The sequence below is a fragment of the Plectrocnemia conspersa genome, unplaced genomic scaffold (genome assembly GCF_051122295.1).
Source record: "Plectrocnemia conspersa isolate PC_06_02 unplaced genomic scaffold, ASM5112229v1 ptg000011l, whole genome shotgun sequence".
In the NCBI taxonomy this organism is placed as follows: Eukaryota; Metazoa; Arthropoda; class Insecta; order Trichoptera; family Polycentropodidae; genus Plectrocnemia; species Plectrocnemia conspersa.
Window position 1 is genome coordinate 18,857,157 of NW_028277175.1, and position 19,603 is coordinate 18,876,759.

The following is a 19,603-nucleotide window of genomic DNA, read 5'->3' on the forward strand; positions in this document are numbered from 1 at the left end:
TATTTGTTTTTACCCTTTAATTATATTCAATTAATAGTAATATTTGTTTAATTATTTTTAGCAGTTAAATATTCAAAAAAAATACATTCAAATTTATTTTTATCTTTATTTTGTATATATTTTAATTTTTAATTTTTCAAAATTGCCATATGAGTATGCGTCTGCAAACTCTTTATTTTGCTAATGGCAACATACGTCATATTTGACGTTTTACATTATTATTTGTCAACATGGGGACGTTCGTTGTAGTCATCGTCATTATGTGTAATGTTTAAATTTACTTTTATCATTAACATTTAAGTAATTTTATAAAGCATTTTTATTTGTATGAAAATAATCCATTGTTTTATATTTATTAATTTTTTTATATTGTAATAAATTAATAGAAACTTAGTCAACAATTGGTCATTATAAATAAATTACCATTTATAACAATGACTATTTACTGGTAACGTTTATGTAATTGTTCAATAGTTATATTTAATATTGTTAAATTGGTTGCTTATGCAAAATGCAAACATCAAGCATTTTAATTGCTATAGAACTTTAAATAATATCATCGTGCAACTGTGAAAAATCACTTTTTTACAAGTTAACTGTTTTTGAAAGTTTAGATTATGTAGATCAAAATAATTCTTTCAAATATGCATACCACATAATTAGTGCTTTAATATATACTGATCAAAAGCATTGTATTCCTTTATAATTTTAGCAACGGGACAAAAATTTTTTTGAAACGTATATTATACCGTTGCTAATATTTTAAACATATGGAAAAGCTACTCTTTTAAAATGTTTGGTTTTTTTAGATTGTAATTAACAGATATCTTAGATTTTCAAAATGCATATAGAATATCAGGTCATAAACGGTCAGTATCATCGCTTATCTCTGCATATTGAGAAGTGTAAAAATCATATTAGTAATAATATAATATTAAAATAGTATATGGCCTATATTCTGTAAAGTATCGTATTAAGAGTTGATAGGATATATTAACTTATAATTAATACTATTTGTATAATTTCATTGTATTTGTGATTTATTACAATAAATTCATATTAAATGTCGAATGATAAGATTGGACAATAAGTTGACCATAATGATAATAGGTTCATGTTCGAAGCCCTGGTTATGCGATCGGCTATTACTTAGAATAATAATAGCCGATAGCATTTGGTCGCTTCTGTGGTGCCACCGAATGTTATATTGCTTGTTTTCGAAGTTAATTTCGATAAAATAAGACAAGTATAGTAATATTATTTTTATATTCAGAAATACATATACATAGTTAACATCAAACGAAGACACGTCCAAAACTATAATTCAAATAAACGTCAATTTGATCTTTGATCACAATATCAAAATACTAGTTATATTTTTAATACATTTATAAATTTTGGACATGTCCAGTTCCCCTTAATGACTAATCCAATTTATAACTAATTATTCCTGTATTGCATCATACACCGAGTACATATGTTTTTATTTTTCCTAATTTATCAGCATCCTGAAGTCGTTGTGATAAACTGTGGAGAAAGAAACTCTGAAGAATAATAATTCATTATAAAATCAATTGCTGATACACAGAGTAGAAACTAGTTTTTTTTGTGTCGTATGTAAATATCCATTTTTATACATTTTTAATATACATGTAATTATTTTAAGCTTTCTGTTTATATATTCTTATTTTAAGCTTTCTGTCATTACCATATTGTCTGCTTTCAAAGATTCTATTGAATGTTTTTAATAATTGATATATTTATTTTTTAAATATATCTTGTTTAATATGTAGCTAAAGTCTTTGCTGTTTGATAGAACAAAATTTCAGAAATTATTTTATTTTAACCTTTTTTTATGTTAAGTAAAAAACATTTAAGCATTTTAGCAAAACTAAACCATGTTACCACATAAGGTACAGAATGTCTACATAGTTTTAAAACTATTGAAAAACCTTGTTAAACTTCAAAATCTTTGTGATATTGCAATTTTCATTTTTAACGTCGTTGCACATTATTTTTGTTGCTGTATTATAAAGTGATACTTAACAATAATTACCGATCATTTCTACACTAGTTTTGTTAATCCTTCTTACTTTCCTATCATAGTTGACGTAACATCAGTGATTATACTGATATTTTGTTGATGATTAGGGGAAATATTGCTAATGTTGCGTTTGCTACTTTATCTCTATCAATATTTCGAATACATAGGACTATAACCAATGTTTCTATGATTTTGCTTTAAATAGGAAAACATGAATAATATTTTTTTTGAAGACTTTTAAACGGTTCGTAATGCAGTAGATACTCATAAACTAAAAAATGATTTTGCTGTAGGTACTGTTAAGGTATGTACGGTGCAATAGTGGTTCCAAAAAAAATCGTGCTGAGAGCCCCAAAGATGAAGAAGATTGTGGGCGTTCTTTTACTGTTGATAGTGACAATTTGAAGGCGTTAATTGATTCAGTACCATGCACAAAAATTAGGTACTAGTAATCTAATAGTTATAAAACACTTTGACAAATGGGTACCGCATAATTATAGTTTATTTATTTAGGTAGTGCAAAATTTCAGGTTCTAAAGTTTTGTAGAAACTAGAAATGCACTTTTGGCATCAACTTAGTTGTTGAGATGTCTGGCGATACGACAATATTGTATATCCTGAATCACTTAACTTTTGGAGGTTTAATATTGCGGTGTGTGGTCATGCATTGTCGTATAAGAGAACTAGACTGTTTAGATTACTAGTGCAGGAATCAAACGCTGTCTTCTGTCGATTTCTTGATAATATTTCCAGTGTATTGGTTTAGTCAGGTTGCAAAAATGACTTGATTATACCAAATGTAAACCACCAAACTAAATAATTTTCAACTTGCGCCAATAATCACCAATTTGAGGTCATCATAACTCCACTTGAACAACGAAAATCAAAATAATACCTCATACGAACCTTATTTTGTGGTTCTTTTACGGAACATAATGATCCGTTTATCAATCGAATTGTAATTTCGAGTTTTGAGGTCGAAGGTACAATTTACCATAGTATCGAAATAGTGTCGTATCAGAATAAGGCTCCTAAAAGTCCGAGTTGGTGTGTCGAATTGTAATAGTCGGCTGAGTGCTGGTGGATCCGTCGGGATATCGTGTTTTCGTAATATTCTCTAGTCGATCTGCCTCTGCTGCTTTGTGACTGCTCGTGTCAGCCTTCGATGTGACATAGTGTCACATATTTTATATTGATCTTTCGAAACAGCTCTGATAGCTATGGATTTTTAGGAACTAATTGCATCACTTCTTGAACACAGTTCTCGCCTTAAGAGAAAACACGGTCCGGATGGCTACTTCGGCGGTCGGTTATTATAGAGTTCGAAGAATAATGATAATATACTTAAGGTCAAAGGTATTATTTTTGGCGCGCGTTTCTCATACAAAAGGTAGTGCTATTCGATGTCTGTGCAATTTTATTTTTGTGGTCCAAAATCTCTTTTCTGTTGTAGTTTAGGAGATTTCTCTTTTCGTTGTCCAAGTGGAATTATGGTGACCTCTAAATTTGTGATTAATGTTGCAAAGAAGTTGAAGATTCCATCAATTCTAAAACACCGGAATTTTGCACCACTGGAATAATTAAACTTTTATTTAAATTAGTAAAGTTAATTAATGCTCTTTTTAATATTTATTTTTATGTGATGCGGGCTTGAAAAACATGGCCTTAGTGGATATTGTTATTACGAATTCTAGACAAATTATCAATTTGTCATATCTTCTTTAAATATTAAAATTATTTAATTTCAAATTCGTAAATTTTATCCGGAATAAATAAATTAAGCAAAAATCTTATCTCAGATTAGTATTATTGTACTGGATTTACCAATTATTTATCTAGACCTATACAAAGCATGAGATGGAACAATACCTGTATTATTAATGTTATTATGTTATTAAACACAACATGATAAGAATACGAGAATCAGATTTTAATCTCTTTGACCTTCACAGAGATGAAAAAAGATCCATTATACGGTTGCTATTGTCATTTTTTGCAATGCGACTTCGAATTGCAATTGCGATGGCGTCACGCGATTTACATACGTACGTGTCCCGCAATGTTGGCGAAATGTAGTCGCCCTGTAACTTGGATTGATATTGTCATGTTTAGTTTCGTAACCTCGTTATGTTATGATACAAGTCGTCTTTTTATTGGCAAGAACGGCGCGTGGGATGTAGGAGTTGGTGTTCCTTCTTGACATTCCTTCGTCAATCACCGCCGGGTGACTCGGGGCGTATACCAATAATTAACTTTAAGGTAGAAGTTCACGCAAACATGCTCTGCCCTCTCGCCCAGTTATCGGTTTACTGTTTCCAGTCATAACCGTGACAGTGTCCGAGTTTAGCGCTCCGTTAGATTTTCACTCTGCGATTTGTGTTGTGTGCGTTCTGCGGTTGAACGACGCGATTATGTGCTGCGTTATCTAAATTCACACACGTTAGCACATAATACAATTGCAAAGCCTTGTGCTATACCTGTCATTTGCTCATTTTGTTGGCTTGAGCGTGTGGAAGAGCACACAAGGCGAAATGGTCAATAAAAAAGTAAGTTTATCGTCTATAAATTTAATCACATTTTTTATTTCCTAATAAATTTATCAAATGAATAACACAAATTACACGAATCGACTCATTTATTATTTATTTTCATCAACATTTTTTGTTTGTCTCAAATCTCATTTTTTTCTTCTATATGAATTGTATAGGTATAAACGCCTTTATATGCATATTGAATATGTTATTTATACTAAAAATAATATTATTTTTTAAATATTAAACTGGTAGAATAAAACTAAATTGGCTATATTTATATATGTTCATCCCAATACCTCTCGATGATATACGACAGGTGATTTGGTTAAATTAAATATGTTGTGCGAAATCAGTATTTTTTTTAGTAAAAGTAGACAACGTAGTAAAAATATGCAATATATTATATGCATACATCCATGTAAAAATATTTTTTTAATATTATTTCCATTTAAAAAAATATATATATATATAAATAATAAATGAAGGTTGAATTTTAACGATTTTTTTGTATATATAATACATATGTATATGTGTTTGTTGATGTAACTGTCATAAACAAGCACCTTTGTTATCAGATATTGAATACATAATATACCTTTAAAATTTTCTTTTTACATACTTAGATTATAATGGATTTAAAACAGCTTGATTTATATATACCTAAAAAAACACCCAAGAATTCAATGTCAAAAGAATGAAAGTTTCGCTCTACGATATTACTTTGATATATGAAACACTAAATATATTTATGTATGTATATTACAATTATTACTTATACATATTTATATACTTGATGTTTAGTTATATTTGTCCATCGTATGATATTTCTTGAAGCAATCTTCCAGTTTTTGCAGGGTCATAAAATCAGCATTTCTTAAAATAATAAATTGGCTATTATTAAGATATTGTTATTCGTGGATTTATATATATTTTAGTACATTCAGGTTTAAAAACCACACTTGACGATCCCATCGCGAATATGCCGCCCCCAAGCAAGTGCCGCCCGGGGCGGCCCGCCCCTCCGCCTCACCATAGCTACGCCACTGCTTCCATGCAGATACTATAATATTATTGTTGGTTCATTTATATGTTACAACTTCTCCATTGCGTATATTTTTATTGCACTAGTTAAATATATTTTTTAGAAAAATAAATCGGCCATTATACAGATTAATTCAATTCGAGTTTCATATGTTGGCAAAACTGTAAATCAGAAAGCTGTCAATAATCATGCGTTTTCAAAGCGTCAAATGTAGGGACGTCGCTTCAATTTTTTCCAGGGAGATTAGTTAGTGGTAGTGTTTTTAATATTTATGCTTAATTTCATATTTATAGTATTATTCTAGCCAAATTCAAGGTGGCGTTCCAGTTTAAATTAATAAAATCGTGAAATGTTCGGTTATCTATCGTTCATATTAAGACTTTGTATAACAATTTTAAGACTTACAATAAGTGAGAATCGAATGAAGCATATCTAAACCAAATTTTGACCAATGTGAGAGCGCAAAAAACAATTATTAAATAAGGTATAATTATGAACTATTTTTTCAAAGATATTTGTAAGGATTTTAGCTTTTATTTTACACCGGTTGTAGCTTTATCACCGTTAGTTGTAGCTTATAGTGAAATATTCTTTTTTACAACGGACGGATATACATAAAATTTAATTATGTTGTTCTGTATGTGCAGTTGCTAGTTTACGCGACAAGGATTGATTTTTTATAGTCAAAATTTGACACGCAACCGACGCCGTGAGTGCATAATCTCGATATTAAACACTCTTTTTTGCTATTTTTCCAACGATTTTAAAGATGCTTTTTTGTCAGATACGTTTTTCAATTTCCGACGTTAAGTCTAATTTAAAATGTTGTAACATAGTTAAACTGTTCTATACCGACATTGCAAGGACTTTGACCTCTTTCTGGGGCAGAATCCAATCTTGATTTAAACTTTTGATTGTAAACATAAGTAGTATTATATAATTGTTACATTTATATCATTAGATGTACAAATACCATTCTACCAAATCAGAGAGATTTAAAATATCCGATTTCAAAATCGCATGCAAGTTGTCATGAACAACAAAATATATCGTTGAGAATATTAATAAGTTGTCTTTTTGAATAAACGAGTCGATTTCGGAATAAATCCTTAAAGGGTTATTAAATAAATAAATAAACTTGCATAGCGGTTACACTATGTAAGGTGGACGGTTAGGTATATAGTTGCATCATTTTTTGTTGTGAAATTTTATCACGTATATTTTTTTATGTATAATTTCTTCCTTGTGTAATTTTTGCTTTGTATTTTTATCACGTATGATATTACCCTGTATAATTTCACTTTGACACCCATATGAGTATAGAATGTTATCCATCATTTTATATCTCATACTTCCACCACTATTTAACCATTTATAAAATGGAGGGTGAGCGTCAAAAACTTCAAGCTTAAATTCTAAACTCGCGTAAATGACAGAAAGGCTTTCCGTCATTGCGGCCCTAAAACAGAAAAGCTCATTAACAAAAAAACATATTTTTTACTATGTAAACAGCTTATTAGATCGGTATTAACATACACTTGTCCAGTGTGGAGTAACACCAGTAATTATTTTTTTTTCTCAACTGCAAGCTTGAAAAATAATATATGACACACCCTTCTATACCAACTTCAAAATAACTTCTTGGTAGATTTCATACACCAACAATTTAAAAACATTGCTATAAAAATGCTAGTACGTTGCGAGACCATATTAACCCACTAATCTCCAGAATCGGTGACTACGACAAGATCAAATTTAAATTTAACTATCAACATAAAATCTTTGAATCATAAAGGCATAAATTTAATTTTAAATTTGCTTTTAAAAAGAATGAGCGACATAAATTTGACTGTTCTCTATTCCTAAGAAATCGCTTACTCTCATATAAAGTTTAAAAATATGAATTTAGACCACTTAAACTTAAAACCATCCATATATAATATATGAAATTACATTGCATATGTCCTGTGCTAATTAATATTCGTAGCCAAGAAATTGTGTTTCTCTAATTTGAATAAGTTTAGCAGTTCAACGTATCAATTTAATACAAGGAAATAATTTAATAATAAAATAAATTAACTAGCCGGCTTAAAATATTTAAGAAACCCGTCGCGTTCGATGTTTAATAATTCATCAACGCTATATAATACAATATGCGATGAAAAACTTTATTCAACTTGCAAAAATGAATACGTTGTATTTCAGTAAATTATTTTATAAAAAACTAATACGTGTTTATGTGAATATATTATTGTATAATATAACTACAAATTATATTATTACAAAGAAAAATGTAAAATGCAAATTCATGGTAGTATGGTTTATAACTTGGTAGTGCAAAACTGGTTTAAAACTATTTTAAGTTTACCAAACTAATTAACGCAGACATCAGATCTCATATTTTTGCAAATTTTGCAAGGTGACATTAAAACCAATGTATATAGATTCTTTCTGTTAGTAAATAACACAAATAACGTTGTAACATATAAATATAACATAAAAATAACATTGAAAAAATTCCGCGAATGAGTATGTAATAAAATAAATGGATATTTGTAAAGACAATTCCATTTAATATTAAAACAATACTCTGTGAATATTTTATTTCTTAATTTAACAAGCAATTATGTACTCGCATGTATATTAAATATTTTTAAAGCCTTAATTATACTTCATATAGATAGAAACTGCAATATAATTATTATATTTATCGTTTTACAATCTAAAATACAAAAAATATTCGTATTTAAATTATTGCTTAGTGCTTGTGCATAAAATTTAACTAACAAACCAGTTTTGAGGTCTTCGATCTCAGACGAATACGTTTATACCTATTTGTATATTATATGCTCAAATATATGAAATGCTTTTATTTTAGATACTTTATTACTATTTTATATTATATTTTTTGAATAATTAATTTTTTAATAAGCACTCGAAAATATTCATCTAAATGCATAAACAATATTATAATGAATTTTCATGCAAATTAATACAAACATATCTTATTTATCAAGTAAATGTACCAGTCATAATTAAAATATTATATTTTCATGGAATATGTGATTATTATCTATATTGATTTTTTCTATTGTAAATATTTATCAATTGCTATTTTTAACACTCAAATCTATCGGTATTTCAAGCATTAAATTGAAAAAAAACTATCTGATAATTTGTATTATTTATACGTATACATCATAGATTTGTTAGATTTTCATTTGCACACTTTAAATAAATAAACCTTACATCACTGGTGGAAGTTAATTAACTTTTAATGAAGTAGTTAAACATAATTAACTTAACTAATGAAGTGAATAAATAGCTTTTTTTACTTCATAAAACTATTATATTAAGGCGAAAATTCTTTATTTTAATATGTTTTAAATTCAAATGCATATAGTTTATACACATACATACATATATGTTCAAAATATCATAAGCATATATTTGGGAAAAATGTCCAGATATTTTGTATTAACCTAAAATATTTTTAGAACACCTCTCTATATATGTTAAACAGTTACAATGTACCTCGATACATCTGGTGAGCATGAAAACGAGTTTCTTGCGCATGCTCAAAGTTTTGCCACCCAACGCGCGAAGAGTTTCCTTTACACAGTCAATTTCTTCAAGGTAATGCACTTTGAAGCTGTAAATTCAATTAATTTACCTTGTTAATTATGTCAACTTCAAGGTCCATTCCTCCTTGTTAAATAATTTAGATAATCCTAAATAATTTAGACATCTAATTTCAATGTAATACAAAATATCGTTGTATTTAGACCTCATACATTTATATTACATTTTTGTTAAAATAACCTACTATTAATTGGTTTCCTTATAAAATTTACAACTTTAATAGAATTATTTTAAAATATTAAGAGTTCGGGAAGCATTATTTTCGACGTCGGTACTTGACGGTGGATTACACAGTGATTGTTTAAAAAATCAAAATTCGCATCCGCTCGAATTTTTGAGGTTACTTCAGAATGTACTCCTGTCATTGCTGGGGCATCGTCTGTGCAAATAACAATAATCCGCTTCCAATCTAAAGAGTATTTTATAAAATATTCGTTTGAGCTGGTTGCACTTTTTAGTAAATTCCAAATTCAGTCAATTCGAGAGTCTTCGTTGTAGTCGTTGATGATTCGATTGGTGATAGACTATCATTGGTTGCCAGTAATTGCCGATGTGATCAAGGTCGTAAATCCTTTTGAACTAGTTAAAAATGCGATAAAAATAATCAAAATACCTACAACGGTTATTTTGAAACACTGATAAAACGTTTTTCATCAAGTAAATATTTATTCACTAGATTTTATTTAAATTAATTGCTATATTGAACTTAGTAGTTATAAATTTAACAATCATAATGATCTTTGTTTTAATATAATTTTAAAAATATTCTCTTGTTCCGAATAATCTGTGTCCGAAATTATCAGTGTCTGCAAAAATCCTGTTCGGAAATATCACTGTCCAGAAAGATTGTGTCCGCAAAATTCGTGTCCGGAATAATCCTGTCTGGAAAAATTCGAGCACCCACAAACCATATCATTCAGTAAAATTGTAATCCTAAAAGAATTTCACGCAGCTGTTTACTTTGTGAATGTTTTGTTTGATAATTATCGTTAAAATTTAAAACTGATTCATTCTCTCTTATTTTATTATATATAATATAAAGGCATTTCAGGTAGACAAATAGAGGTCAAAAATACCACAAGCGAAGACCTAGATAATATTTTATCGTATACAGTTTTGTAATAAAGAATGCTGTTAATATTTATAAAGTTAGTTAAACCCCAAGTAATCATTTTCCTTTTGTACTTAGTCGGCCCTGACGGCAGTGTTGCTAATCGAATAAAAACAATATTCGATTTTAACCTTGTCTCTTTACTTTCTGATATATTTCTTATATGTATTAAAATTTATTAATAAACTAATAAATATAGAAATATATAGGACAGAGGTAAATTTCACATTTTTTATTACAATATAGAAAATTTAATTCGATAATCGTTATATTGCTAAATTGCATCGAAATTATTTAGACAGCAATGCATCAAAATATCTATTTGGTAAAAAAATATACAACAACAAATTCGCCATATTGCTACAATAACCAAAACTCAAAATGTCCATATATATATATATACAGCTAAAGATTATATCAAAAACTAATATTTTTATACAAATATATATTATCGAGTATATTTTTGTAGCGAATTTTAATTTATTTTCTAGAGTTCATCACACAACTTAAAAAATCATAATCAATAATTGAAATTTAATTTAAATAATATATCTTTATATTTGTCAAAGTAAATGTTATTAAAATCCTTGCTATTAAAAAGAAATATATAAAATTTACTTTTTATTTTACATATACAAGTTGTCTATTATTTTTGGCAAAACAATTATTGACGTTTATATTACAGTATATTAATAATATTCTAGTAAAATTATTGTTACATAATATTGAAAGACTGTTCCGATTTCTATTTATCTAAAAAAACTAACCTTGCGTCATAAAGCGAAAATATATTGCCACTCAACTAATAAATGACCTGCACTCTTCGGGAAATAAAAGAATGAAAATTCTGTGTGGAAGATTCAGTCTTGTCTTAGATTTGTAAGCAACAGGTACGCAACAGGCAAGCATTGTTTTCGTATATATACATATAAGTAGATATATTCATAAATACATGCTTAGACTTACTTACATAATAGTAAGGTGTTATGCAGCAAAATATCTTATATTAAAATATATGTTTTGTTTCAGACTATAATGAAGATTGGAGTCGGGGTCGTATTGGTGGGCATTATTATAGGTATAATTTTTGCAGTCACCGTAAAAGGTAAAGATGTAAATCTAGAGGATGAAGAACAACGGGGAAGAGAGTACATGAAAAAACTGAACGTTGAAGCAGGAAATAGACAAAATCTATTAGCTCTAGCTGAATGGGCTTACGCTTCCAATATCACAACTGAAACTGAAGCAGAGAAGGTTTGAAAATTTATTGTATTTTATTATTAGTATCTTTTGTACCTATTCTAATTAAATAAAATATTTTAGTTGAACGCTTCCTTGGTTATGTCCGAGGAAAGTAAAAAGGCATGGAAAGATACGACGGCGTTCAACTGGACAGACTTTCAAGATAAAGATTTGAAGAGACAGTTTTCGAAATATTCTAAACTTGGATCGGCTGCTTTACCGGCCGATAAATTTGAACAGCTCCAAAAAGCTTTGTCAGACATGCAAACAAATTATGCGACTTCAAAAATATGTGCTTTTGACAATAAAACAAAATGTGATCTAAGCTTAGAGCCTGGTAAGTCATATACATATTGTGTTAAATATTATATATTTTAACATTTAATGCTTTATATTACGCAATGTTTAGATATTACTGAAATATTTGCGACCAGCACAAATCCAGAAGAACTTAAGCACACCTGGCTGGAATGGCACAAAGCAGCCGGTCGGCCAGCTAAAGAATTGTTCATAAAATATGTTGGCTTCAGTAACGAAGCAGCTAAATTAAATGGTAATATTAATGATTATATGCATAAATGTATTTGAATATTAATTTATATTGTTAATTGAAACAGGTTACAACGATAATGCTGAGTCTTGGCTTCGAGAATACGAACAAGACAACTTTGAAGATGAAATGGATAGAACTTGGGAGCAAATGAAGCCATTATATCTCCAATTGCACGCTTATGTTAGAAAAAGGTTGTACGATAAATACGGGAAAGATGTAATCAATAGAAAAGGACCGATCCCAGCTCATCTCTTAGGTATGCTTTATATAATATGTAACCAGCAGTTGGATTTAATGTAAATCAATCTGTGATTGATTTATATTAAATCTTAGATAAAGATTTAGAAAGTCATTGTTTTTATATTTATAGACATTTTTGTGTGAAAGGCGATTCTTCAGAAAAATTACACATAAAAATTTGAAGGTCTTAATTTGGCATTGGCTTTAAAGAAGTGTATCATTTGCAAGGTGTCTTTACTGTTAATTATATACTCAAAACAGAGAACTATATTTATATGAGAGCCTTAGTATGAAACTAAAATTAGAGGACTGTTTTATACTTATGTATAAAGCAGTATAACCAAAACTGTTACTCATTATGTTTGATCGAAAAATCTAATATTTAATATATTGAAATATATTTTAAAATATTAGAACGACATTATATTCTTAAACAATATAGAAAATTAAATTAGAACAAATACTGAAAAGCAAATGAAAAGGATATAGTTTTCAAAAATTCTAAATAACAACTGATCATAACTTCTTTTTTTAACGCTCTAATATTAACTAACACCCAATGTGCTACTTCGTTTGGAACAATTTATATTTACATAAACTAGTAATTATAAATCATGCTTATTGAAAAAGTAGTATACACAAATTAAGAGATTTTTATATTTATTTGTCTTAATAGCCTAAGTCCAAATGTTTATAAATTGCTCGAAAATATTGTTGTATTTTATAAAATCAGACAGGTTGCTGTTATATATAGATCCACTATAAATTTAATAATAAAATATTCAATTATTTTTACACATGTAGACATCTATGAACAGTAAAAATATTAAAGTAAACCAAAAATTAATTTAGCCAACTTTAAAACCAGTAATGAAATATTAATTATTTACCTCGTTACTAAGTTTTTAATGTTCTATGCGTAATTAGGTGTTTCTTATATAATTATTGTTATTATAATTGAATAGATTCATTATGATATGTTTACAGGAAATGTATGGGCGCAATCGTGGGGTAACTTGGCATCATTTACCACACCCTACCCGGACAAACAGAGCTTAGATGTCACTCCTGAAATGATAGCTCAAGTATTATATTTATAGATTAATATCTTAAATTTGTAATTTTAATCACAATTTTTTTGTAGGGATACACACCATTGAAGATGTTCCAGCTCTCCGATGATTTTTTCAAATCACTCAATTTAACGGCAATGCCACCTAAGTTTTGGGAAAATTCGATCATAGAAAAACCCAATGATGGTAGAGAAATGGTGTGTCATGCGTCCGCATGGGACTTCTACGACGGAGAAGATTTTAGGTTGATTTACACTTCATATACAACCATTCGTTAAACAAGGGCGATTCAAACGAAATCTTTAATATATATTTTTAATCATTTATTGAGCAAAAGTAGTACATAATTATCCTGATCATTTTTTTTATGTATTGTAGTTTCTAGTACGTTTAATTTAAAATTCACCATCTTTTACAAAGTGCATGGATTTCTCTAAAAAAAAAAGTATTTTGTCTGCATGTAGAATGACTTGTAGGGTCATAACATAACGAAATTTCATACTCATAAGAAAACATTCGCCTATTAATCATCAAAATAGATATCATTACTTTACTGCTTAAAAAAACTGATAATATAATGCTTCTCTTTGGAATCATAGCTATCAGCTTTTTAAAGTCTATAATAACGAAATTATCAACTAAAGATGCCTTTGATTTTATTTCAATTTTGAAGATTTTATTTGATCAACCTTTGTATTTAATACAGAATACATATTATTATTGAAATGTGATCAATTCTCATATAAGTTTGATTAAAACGTTCAGATAACATTGATTTGATTGCTCTTCGGTGCCTTTATCTATAACAATTCACTTTTAAGGGTAAAAATGTGTACAGTCGTTAACAATGATGAATTTAGAGTTATCCATCATGAAATGGGCCACATTCAGTATTATTTGCAATATAAACATCTACCGGCTATTTATAGAGAAGGAGCCAATCCAGGTATGCCTATTTTAATTCAACGCACGACTAACAATTTCTGTTTGCAATTTTAAGGATAAAACAGTGCACTGTAGTGACTCATAACCAACTCGAGACCGTTCATCACGAAATGGGCCATATACAATATTTCTTGCAGTATAAAGATCAACCGAACGTATATAAAGAGGGTGCCAATCCAGGTATAAAACAGCTATTTTATTGGGCTGGTCTATAAGAATGGTGTTGGTATCTATTTTGTATATTGTGATCCTTTTAGTGGTAGTTTAAATATTTTAAAGTTTAGTTATTACGGCTTCGTGATGTGATATGTGTATGTGTATTTTGTGTAGTTAGATATTTTTAATAGTTGTAGTGAAATTTACATAAATGGTTTGTGAATATTGATAACAATCAATGTATACTCTCGTATTCTTCTAATAGTGGCTTAATCTTTTACGGATGCTAGGTGACTTACATATAATGATAGCAGTAAAAATCACAAGTTTATTCTAATGTTGAAGTGACATATCTAAAATTCATTTAAGGAATCAGAATAAACTTATGATATCTAGAATCTATTATATATCAGACATGTCACATTTAGTTACACGAAAAACGTACGTTAATTATTAATAAGGCATTTTTTATTACATTTAACATTTGCCTTTCTGTGCTAAAAGATTCCATCATAAAATAGTATTATTTTGAGATTTTTATTTGAATTTGAATTTTGGAGAATAAGTAATGTAAAGTGACTAGACGTCCTACTCTGAGGATTGTCTTCTTCAAATATGTTGCCCTCGTTTGTCATTTTTAAATAAAAATTTCTAAAATGACTTTTTTTGCGCCCCCGTAGCAATTTCTCTTCAAAAAAATTTTGATGATCTTTTCAGAAAAACTTTTGAAATGACCTTTATATATTTAGTGTCTTCCTTTAATATTTACAAAAGCTAGTCACCTTAAGTAATACCATTATCATGTGACCAAATTCTGCCCCCGGATTGCATTAATATAACTCTTTTTGGAACACGTCTGGATGAACAGCTTTAAAATACTAGTTTTCTAATTTTAATTTGCATATATGTACATATATAATGTATATGTTACAGTGAATATGTATTTTTCATTGAAATTACATTTTCACTAGTAAAAATATAATTTCACTAACTAGACCAGTGAAAATGTATCAAACTGAACATTTTTGCCCTAACTTTAATGTATCGCCCTACTGTCGTTGAAACCCAATTTGACAGTTGCGAAACATCCATTTGCTGTTCAAATCAAACCTAACCTTAACGAATAAACCAAATCCAACTTGATCTAATGAAAGTTCAAAAACTGTAGTTTGGGTTTGAACATTTTGACATTAACAGGTGATGTGTCATCCTACAACTTTTTTTTAATTTTAATAATTTTTTTTCTTAAAAGAACTTAAATAGACACCTGTAAAATGACAGCTTAGAGTAGCATATAAATTCACTAACACCTGTCAGTGAAATTATATTTTAGTTGAAATATTTTTTTCTACCGGTAAAAATATATTCCGTTATGATTTTACCGAAATGACAGTAAGATATATTTTCAATGGTAATACACATTCACTAACATGTATACATATATATAAAATAAATCGTATAAAATGGACATATCACATATCGATTTTATATGTCACGTCGAATGGTCTCGATATAGTCATTAATTTATATCACTAACCTTATACAACTCCTAAATACTTATAACATATTCATAATAACAATTATATACTTGATGTATATATTATATCATTTTTAGGATTTCATGAAGCCGTTGGTGACACAATTGCTCTTTCAGTATCGTCCCCAAAACACTTGAGGAAAATTAAACTATTAGGTGATATTCCAGACGATGCACAATTAGAGATTAACAACTTATATACTAAGGTAAATATCTTTTAATGTATTAAATACATTCTTACAATATTTTACTACATTATATATTATCATCGTAGGGTATCGATAAAGTTGTCTTCTTGCCGTTTGCGTTGTTACTCGATAAATATCGTTACGCCATATTCAGAGGTGATACTACACCAAATACTTACAACTGTGATTTCTGGAAATTGAGAGAATCGTATCAAGGTTTGGAGCCTCCGACGAAACGTACCGAAGCAGACTTTGATGCAGCAGCAAAATATCATGTATCTGCTGATGTCGAATATGCAAGGTTCGTATATAAATGGTGATGCATAAGTATTGCTACAAAAAATCGTGTTCCTTAACTTTATTAATGCATCTGATAAAAGCATCATTTATTGCTATTACTAATGGTCCTTTTTTGTTTTTGTACCAACTTTTATGATTATATCTATTTGTATTACGTGGCGTAGATTTATACACCTCTTACTACAATATAACAATATCCCTAGAATAAAAGTCAAGAGATGATTTTAACCATCGTTGTTTTTAACATATAAAAACAAATCGTTGTGCAAAATATTACTTTGACTGAAATCTGTGTTGAACAACAATTGTCTTATTAACTAGATGTTATTTCAATTACTGCAGTTACTGCAGCATTGAAATTGTCTGACTGTTGATGCTTTCATCAAATACATTAAACCAAATATAGTCTACAACTAGAAAGTATTACATTCTCTTAAATGCTCTCTAAACTAAAATTAGACTTAATAAATAGAGATATTAATAATTATTTTTATAACAATTATTAACTTTTGTTTTAAAATACTATAGATATTATGTGAGTTTCATCATCCAATTCCAATTCCATCGGTCACTTTGCGAAAAAGCTGGCGAATACGTACCAGGAGATGATTCTAAAAAGCTCACCGATTGCGATATATATGAAAGTGTTCCAGCTGGAAATGCATTAGGGTAATTTGATTATGACATAAAATATAATAGATTTCATAATAAGTATCTTTCATTGATTGTGTTTGCTGTTTTAAGAAAAATGTTGCAATTGGGTTCATCTCGGCCGTGGCAAGACGGCATGGAAATGTTGACAGGTCAAAGAAAAATGGATGCTAGTGGAATACTAGAATATTTTAAACCTTTACATCAATGGTTAGAAGCAGAAAATAAAAGAACTGGGGAGTTGATTGGCTGGGAACCAAGTAAAGTTGGTATGTATAATAATATTTATGCTTTAATTTAAAATGTCAAGCATTACATTATATAATATTTTTTTCTATTGCAGAATATTGTTGATTCAACATTCAGAACTACGTTTCATTTTATATTTGTATACTTAATATTATATCTGGCTAAAGCTATTAACTTTCAATAAATTGACAATAAAATTTTCTTCAAAAATAAACGCTATATTATTATTACTATTTAATTTTAATATATATAAGAAAATGCATTATATTTAATTCGTTGTACTTGTTTTTATAAAAAAATGTACAATGAACCGATTGTCATAACATGTGTTTAAGCTTAGATAATAACACAATGAGCGTCCAATTTAAAGTGTGTTTTTGAGATGACAAGGTTGTTTATTACATTATTTAAAGAAAAAGAAAAACACTCAACAATAACACATACAAATGTTTTTATTAAAGTATTTTTTTTCTTTCAAAAAAATACTTGAACAGTCTAAACTCACTAATTGAATAATAATTACATGTTTTAATAATATTTGGGTGAATTTTCATTGCCAATTTTCTTGTATGTATATGGTAAGTTTTACAATTATATATTTTTACTAGTTAAAAAATCAATAAATAATATGTAAAAGAAATACAGTCACCTAAAGATTTTTATGTTGTTACCTGTGAGTGATATTATATTTTCAATAGTAAACATATCTATAGATGAAAATGTATTCCGATATGCTTTCACTGAAATGACAGTAAGAATACATTTTCACTGGTAATACACAATCACTGTAGCATACACATATTATATATAATATTTATTTTATGAATAACTTCAGAAGCGTTTTACGTATGTCTGGGTGTTTATTATATTGCTATATACGATTTTATTTTACAAATAATAATGGCGAATTCAACACAAGCGATAAAGGGGTATAATATGATATAATGATGCATTTTCTAAAATATAATCATATTTTTAAAAGTTTTACAATACTATATTAATTCAAACATTACACATATAAAATTAAACGAAATATGTTTAGAAAAAGGTTGCCTAGGAATTGTAAATATTTTTATTTGAGGTGTTATTTCATCTAACTCAAAAATAGAATCATTGCCACCGAATAATATCAAAAAATACATTCTTAACACATCTTTGGTAAATCCTATATGAATTATAGAAAGTTATGGCTAATGAATATGAGTAAATATCGCAATCGAAACATGACGACTTCGCCCTTGATGATAAGTCCTTAAGACTTAAAACCACGAAATGTGATAAATCCATTTTTAAGTAACACAATTTGAGGTTTGGCAGTCAAAGCACGATATTGTCTTTCGGGTGTCGCAACGTGTATGTACCTTCAAGTTCTAAATAAATAATAAAAAAACGGCGACTTTGAGTTTCACTTCTTTGACACGTTCAAAGAAAAACATTATGAGTAAAGCGGACACGTGTCTAGGATGTCAACAATTGGAAAAATTATTGAAATGGAGCGACAGTGTTTATCGTCTTCATTATTGACACTTACTACATACTTTTTGTACGCATGACGAAAATCGTTACAGTTAAATTACGACTTGTGCAAGAAAAAGAAAATTTTATTAACAACGGTAATAGTATTGTGGAAAAAACACACTTGTAAAGTAAATCATTCAATAAAACATTTATTTATGTAGTTTTGTACGCTGCTGTAACTGGGTAAATGTAATAGGTGTACATAGTCCTTAAAATATAACTAAAAAATGGCAAATTTATATTTCATAATGATGCTAAAAGAATCTAACGAAGGAAATAGCACAACGTACATAACTGTCTAAAATAGATTATGTTATGAGCAACAAAAAACTTAATATGGAAATATTTGATTTTTCTATGATTCATATCTACATATTTTATTGGACTTTCTGATTAACAAAAATCGAGACTATATTTCGATAATAATTATAGCACATGAAATGTATCTAATTCGGTGGTTACATTATTCTTTATAGAATGTGATGATATTACAAGGTATCATTTTTTTAAAAATCTTTCGTTGCAATTTGCCAGGTGTTACAGTTACAGTATATTTATTTAGCTTATTGTTTATACAC

General features: G+C 28.4%; 1 protein-coding gene across 12 annotated transcripts; it reads left to right on the forward strand.

Moving 5' to 3' along the window:
- Nucleotides 1–174: 174 nt before the first annotated feature.
- Nucleotides 175–17,721, forward strand: LOC148229789 (angiotensin-converting enzyme-like). 12 transcript variants are annotated; one of them, XR_015811411.1, is made up of 13 exons: nt 175–264; nt 11,403–11,627; nt 11,697–11,952; nt 12,025–12,168; nt 12,233–12,424; nt 13,396–13,493; nt 13,553–13,725; nt 14,303–14,606; nt 16,198–16,325; nt 16,394–16,608; nt 17,136–17,276; nt 17,352–17,527; nt 17,602–17,721. XR_015811411.1 is itself a non-coding variant. In XM_088197879.1 (13 exons), exons 2-13 carry the CDS (start codon nt 11,409–11,411, stop codon nt 17,610–17,612), a joined length of 1,878 nt encoding a protein of 625 aa, XP_088054005.1. In that variant the 5' UTR covers nt 175–264; nt 11,403–11,408; the 3' UTR covers nt 17,613–17,721. The 12 variants fall into 12 exon arrangements, 11 of the variants coding, with proteins under 11 accessions (XP_088054005.1, XP_088053999.1, XP_088054000.1 ...); XM_088197879.1 differs by having other exon boundaries at nt 14,303–14,427; XM_088197873.1 differs by having other exon boundaries at nt 14,482–14,606.
- The last annotated feature ends 1,882 nt before the right edge of the window (nt 17,722–19,603 follow it).

Coding starts and splice junctions, on each gene's coding strand:
- LOC148229789 (XM_088197870.1), top strand. Junction 11,953..12,024: donor TGATCTAAGCTTAGAGCCTG/GTAAGTCATATA, acceptor CGCAATGTTTAG/ATATTACTGAAATATTTGCG. Junction 13,494..13,552: donor CTCCTGAAATGATAGCTCAA/GTATTATATTTA, acceptor ATTTTTTTGTAG/GGATACACACCATTGAAGAT.